The 5548-nt window shown below is 37.4% G+C and overlaps 1 protein-coding gene across 1 annotated transcript; it reads left to right on the forward strand.

Annotated features, from left to right (window-relative positions):
* The first annotated feature begins 358 nt into the window (after positions 1–358).
* On the forward strand, positions 359–5178 carry LOC120086484. The gene is made up of 5 exons (XM_039043159.1): positions 359–773; positions 1056–1210; positions 1402–1432; positions 3566–3668; positions 4552–5178. The coding sequence occupies exons 1-5, from the start codon at positions 468–470 to the stop codon at positions 4662–4664; spliced, it is 708 nt and encodes a 235-aa protein (XP_038899087.1). The 5' UTR covers positions 359–467; the 3' UTR covers positions 4665–5178.
* Positions 5179–5548: the final 370 nt, after the last annotated feature.

Genomic DNA, 5548 nt, shown 5'->3' on the forward strand with positions numbered 1-5548 from the left:
GACATGACCAACTCCGGTGAATAACAACAAGAGCAAGAGAGAGAAGAGTGATTTTATGAGTGAGGAAAGGAAGAGAGATACTAAGGAGAGCGAGATCGATGAGAGCAAGATGGGCGAGAGTGAGACAGCCGAGAGCAAGACGAGCGAGAGGGAGAAGAAGACGACCCATTGTTCCATAAATGTTCGCAAATAGATCATCAGCGAGAGGGAATGCAAGAGCAAAAGTGAGCGAGAACGAATGTTTTTCCACGTACGTGCAAGTATATTTTGGTAATTTCACCTGATTTTGATGCCAGCAAAAGGTCCTTTGACATTTTTTTTCAAAAACGGTCATTTGACATTTTCGACCTAATTTTTGGGTCACCTCGACAAATTTCCTCCCAAAGCCCTTATTGCAAGTTCTAAGTTACAAGGATTTCCTCCGTTTCCGAAAACATCCTTGCACCGGCGAGAAGCTTCACAAGCTCATGCTCTCACTCACACACAAGCTTCGGACTCTGTCCTCATCTCTATGCTCCAAATATGATCCAGTTCGATCGGTCCGGACGAACGCCGGGCCGTCCAAGCGGCGCTCAAAGCCTGCTGCATTCACTGTAAACAAGCCCGACCAAAAGTCCGAGTGGTGGGCTGTTGACGGCGAAATGCACGAAATCGGCGACAATGTGCCCCCTCGCGAGCGATTCGTTATACCCAGAGAAAATATCCCCAATCGGCGTCGAAAGCAGCTCAGGGAACAGTTCATGCGTCGGACTCGCCTCGTTCTCAAAGAATCTGTTTGCTCCTTTCCTTCTTTCTTCCCTTCGTTTGAGTGTGATGTTCAGAATTCATATTTTAGTTTATTGTTTTCTTGAAATGGGTTTGAAGAAGAAAGTTAATTATTATGACTAATGATTTGTGATATCAATTTCATTGATAGTATGCAATTCTAGCAAATTTCACAAAAGGGAGAACTCCCATCGAACTCCAATTGCATAAATAAGAGAATTTATGCTATCGACGTGGAGCCACTTGTGATATGATAAATGTTTTATTCGTCAATCGTTGGGTGTTTGAAGGAGCACGAGCCATGGTGCAAAAAGTACATGGAGCTTTATCGGGAGCTAAGGGAAAACTGGGAGAGGCTGTACTGGGATGAGGGTTATTCCAAAAAACTTGCTCGGGATCATGCAAACTACGAGTCTTCTGAGGACGAAGATTTTTCACCTTATAGGTTGGAGTTTTTTCTACTTTCATCTTTCATGTATATCTGTATGTGTAGCTAGTGATTACTGAAGTGATAATCAATTAAAAGTTTACTTCTATTTATTTGTCTTTCGTGATTTAAGATTTTAAGTTTCTCCAAGAGTAGACTTGTAATGTGACTGCAGTGCCTTAGTTTTACTACTTTTGCCTGCGTTTCAGGAATAGGCAATCCAGTGCTGATCGGAGTAAGGTAAATCTAATATTTTCTTTGTTGATTTCTTTAATTTCAGAGCTTGTTATATACTCTTACTCCGTTTTGAAGACAATTAAGTTTTTGTATTCATTGATCTACCATTTTAACTCTGAAGATTTGTCAAGTATAATTTCTGTACTGCAGTTTTTGATATACATAATGGATAAATGCACGAGGATTGTGAGGAGAATGAAATTGAATATAAATAATCTTGAGAATATCCTTCTCTTTATGAAGAACAGTACAGTTGCTTAACTTGATATTTTTTTGCGAGTAGATGACTTATTGAGGAGCAGAATTTGGTATACAAGACTGACTAAAAGAATACTAGTGATCTCTTGATTAGCATTCACTATGTCACGCATGGCACAAACCCCAAATTGGTTTTCTACGTGCTTGTTATATTTCTAGACCATATGACCACTTTGAAGTTATAATGTGCTTTTTGTTTCCTATCAAAAATGGGAAAAAAAAAAGGTTACAAATGTTAGTCCTGCATCATCCCCATGCGAGTCAACATATTTTGCCACCTTTTCATGCACTTCAAATTAAGTGGCACTTTTTGGCAAAGTTGGACTATTTTGAAATATGGTTTGAGTTTGGTTTTTTCTTCTTTCGACTCTCCTCATCTCTCTTCCCCCCTCTGCCTATCCTTGGATTCCCTTCTGAGTCCAAGCAAGTATGGTGGGTTAAGGATTTGGTGGACAAGTTGCCAAACTTGTTTCATAAAGATGATTTAAGAACAAAGAAAGCTTCTTGTGGGTGTTGAAGGTCACAAGTAAAAGAGTTTATTTGCAAAAATCAGAAAAGTTTGGAAGAATGGGAAGAAGATCAACATGATAATTTCAGAGAGGTTAAATTTGAGGGGTTGGAAGTCGTCAATAAGTTCATGAGCCTAGGAAATAGAAAAATGGAGTCAAACAAAGGAGAAGAATCGTTTGGATTAATTAGTGGTTCATTTAACAAAGTGTCCTTCACTCCCAGGACAAGTGAAGTCTCTAGTTTCAGATATCATGCAGATCCAGCTAATACAAATCTTGTAAAGGTGTCATCTGTTGATGGGAACTTTGGTTGTGGCAAGGTGATGCTTTCTAAATTGATTGATCAAATATTGGCAGTTATAGGCAGTTGGATGATGCTTTCTCAATGGATGGATCAACATATTTGCGACATTTTTTGTAGAGTAGTTTATCGTACTTTCATCATTAGAAGTGGGTATTGTGTCATTTATGTAATAATCAAATTCCAATTTTGTCAACTTTATAGTTTTTTCTTCTAAAAAAAAAGTTATTTGAATTTTTATAACAAAGGGTATCATCAGCTTGACATAACAATCAAAGGTTAAGCTTTCACTGTGTTGTTATCTCGTCCGAGCTCTGTCTTCACCATCTACTGAGTTTCCTCCAGAAGGTAACAGAAGAAACGTTGGGATTTGCCCTTTTTATTCTTCTGCAAAATTTTTGCATCTTCAAGGCTGAAGGGCCTGAAGTCTGAGAAATGCCTCAGGGTGCTGTAAATGAAGGCGAAGATCTCAAAACTACAGGCGAGAGAGAATTCATTGAAGAAACAGGAGTAGTTTCTGCAGAGATTATTGCAAAGCTACCCTAATGGCTTACGTACAATTTCTCACCCCAAGCCAGCACTCAACAAACCCTGCGGAATCAAGATACAAAGGCCAAATCTAGAAGTGGTTTTTGATGAAGTTCGCTGGAAAGACGAGGAGATAAATCCTTTAGTTGATGGAACTGATTGAACAGATACTGAACCAAGCTACCAATTTCCTGGAAGCCTGTTTATGCACAAGTGATGAAGGAATTTGGTAACTTAATACTTGGTGGGGATGATGATATTTCTCTCAATCAGAGTGAAACCCAATTAGTTAGCTGAAGTGTTCAAATTCTGCTATGGAATGAAGATTATGTATTCATCGGTCGTACGACGATCATTATGCGTATACCATACAAATCACGGGTTCATAGAAAATGCTGTATTTGCATATTTAACAATCAACCTCCAATTTCACAGTTTTGTCATTCTCAAATCCTTGATCTGAAATACTGTGAATGACTTTCTTGTCTTTACATGTATTTACATTAAATTTAACTTGAAGGAATGGAATTTTGCATGCAGGAACAGGATTTTAGGAGGAACATGCAAGTTGGTAACTGGGAGAAGGTCAGCCAGATTAGAGATAAGTTTGAATACGACAGGGAGAGAAGAATGAGAGAGAGAGGTTAGTATATATTAATAAATTGCTTGAGTTTTATTTATATGTATATTTTTTCTGTTGCTTTCTGCAATCAATTGACCGCTTGGTTCTTTATTTTACAATCCACTTCATGATATTGTTAACCGTAGAGTCTGGTTCTTGCCTAAATGAGCCTTTAATTGTTCAGTACCAGTAGTCATCATCTTGCTACCTCTTCTAAGGCTTAGTTTCTTTATGAGGCCAATATGGAATTGTTCAGTACCAGTATTCATTATCTTGCTACCTCTTCTAAGGCTTAGTTTCTTTATGAGGACAATATGGAATGGATGCTTGATGAAATGATGCCTTCAGATGCCATCTGGCTTTCTTACAGCTCGAGAAAACTGGCTGTACTTTTTTATGAAGATTAATTGGGGGAAATTAATATGAACTAGCTTAATTTGCATTAATTATGTACATTGCTGACTTTGATTCTGGTTTTTCAATTAACTGTTTGATTAACACTTTATGCTTTCTCCTTTTCAATGTTAGTCTATAGCAGGTATAAAGTTTTGTATGTACCTATTGGAAATAAGGTTTTTGACTTTGTTGTTAAATCCCCTGTTTTCCACTGTTCTTATGCCTCTCGGTTTTGGAGTAAATTTTACATTTCTTATTTAATTCTTTGGTTTCCATCGACCAACCACATCTTGAGGACATTTTACCTATGGGAAAATATTTTGTTCTTTTGATTTTGAATTTACCGGAGAGAGAGGTATTCAAGCTCCTCTAAATACTTGGGTGAAGTTGTTTTGGCACCTTTGGATATGCTATTTAGTTTGGCCCTTTTCTCCTTCATTTGGGTTTATGAATTCACAATTGCAATTGAAGTGCAAGTACTAACAAATAGCTTAATTTAAATTTTCAGCATTTGCACCTATGCATGGAGATCCAACTTTTGCCTCACAGAATCCAAATTCCCGAAGACAGCAAACAGATGTGCAGCCACAAAGATACTTGTCCGAGAGCGATAGTGACTGACAAAATGACTAAAATTTATCTGCATCTATGTGAAGAAGAGGTTAGGAATATCCTTAGTCCTTACAGCTCATCTCTCCCTTTGCTGTAGTTGCCATTATATCTGCAGTTGATAGGGTGTTTTCTCATCTCAAGTTTAAGACAACCAGAGTCATTTTTGTTACATCGATAGGTTCAACTAGTGATCTTTGGTTGGTTTCGATATTGTGTTAATATGCTCCATTAGAGTGAACACAAATAAACTGAACTATTGTTACTGCTACATTCAAACGACATAACGGTTGAAAGAGCTTGGCAATGGAGAGGCATTTTCTGGCCTCCTTTTTAGGTCTCTGAAAGAAGACCAATTGAGAGAGGTTGGTGATGGATGTAATATCTTTACTGTACACATATTCAAATCTTAGGTTTTGTTACAATTGAATCCCATGTGTAAGTTTTGCTGTCAAAGATACTGTGAAGGAACTGAAATGCTAATATGATGAACATTTGAAACTACAGCTTTTCAAGTTAAATGACAGACATTACTCTGGGACTGTTTGTTTGGAGTATCATGAAAACGGTTGTATTTGAAATTGTTGGTTTGTGGTGGTTTGGTAACATGGGGAATTTTTGTTTGGGGCCTTTCCAATTATAAGAAGGGCTAGTTTCATCAAATGAATTTAAGCCCAAAATAATAGAATATGTAGTATAAGGATAAAATAATTACTTATATAGAACAAAAAAATGGTAAAAGACTAAAGAGCCCCGTCTAGCCACTATTTTACTCGCTTCTTTCTGATTTTCTCAACTTGAAAGTTATCACTGTAATTGCTATTAGCGCTATCACTAATCACTAATAGTTGCTATCAGTGGCAGCTTACAATTTGAGAAATATTAATACAATCTTG

Source organism: Benincasa hispida, chromosome 9 (genome assembly GCF_009727055.1).
Source record: "Benincasa hispida cultivar B227 chromosome 9, ASM972705v1, whole genome shotgun sequence".
NCBI classification, from domain to species: domain Eukaryota; kingdom Viridiplantae; phylum Streptophyta; class Magnoliopsida; order Cucurbitales; family Cucurbitaceae; genus Benincasa; species Benincasa hispida.

Coding starts and splice junctions, on each gene's coding strand:
- LOC120086484 (XM_039043159.1), top strand. CDS start 468: ATGCTCTCACTCACACACAAGCTTCGGACTCTGTCCTCATCTCTATGC. Junction 1,433..3,565: donor CCAGTGCTGATCGGAGTAAG/GTAAATCTAATA, acceptor TTTTGCATGCAG/GAACAGGATTTTAGGAGGAA. Junction 3,669..4,551: donor GAGAAGAATGAGAGAGAGAG/GTTAGTATATAT, acceptor TTAAATTTTCAG/CATTTGCACCTATGCATGGA.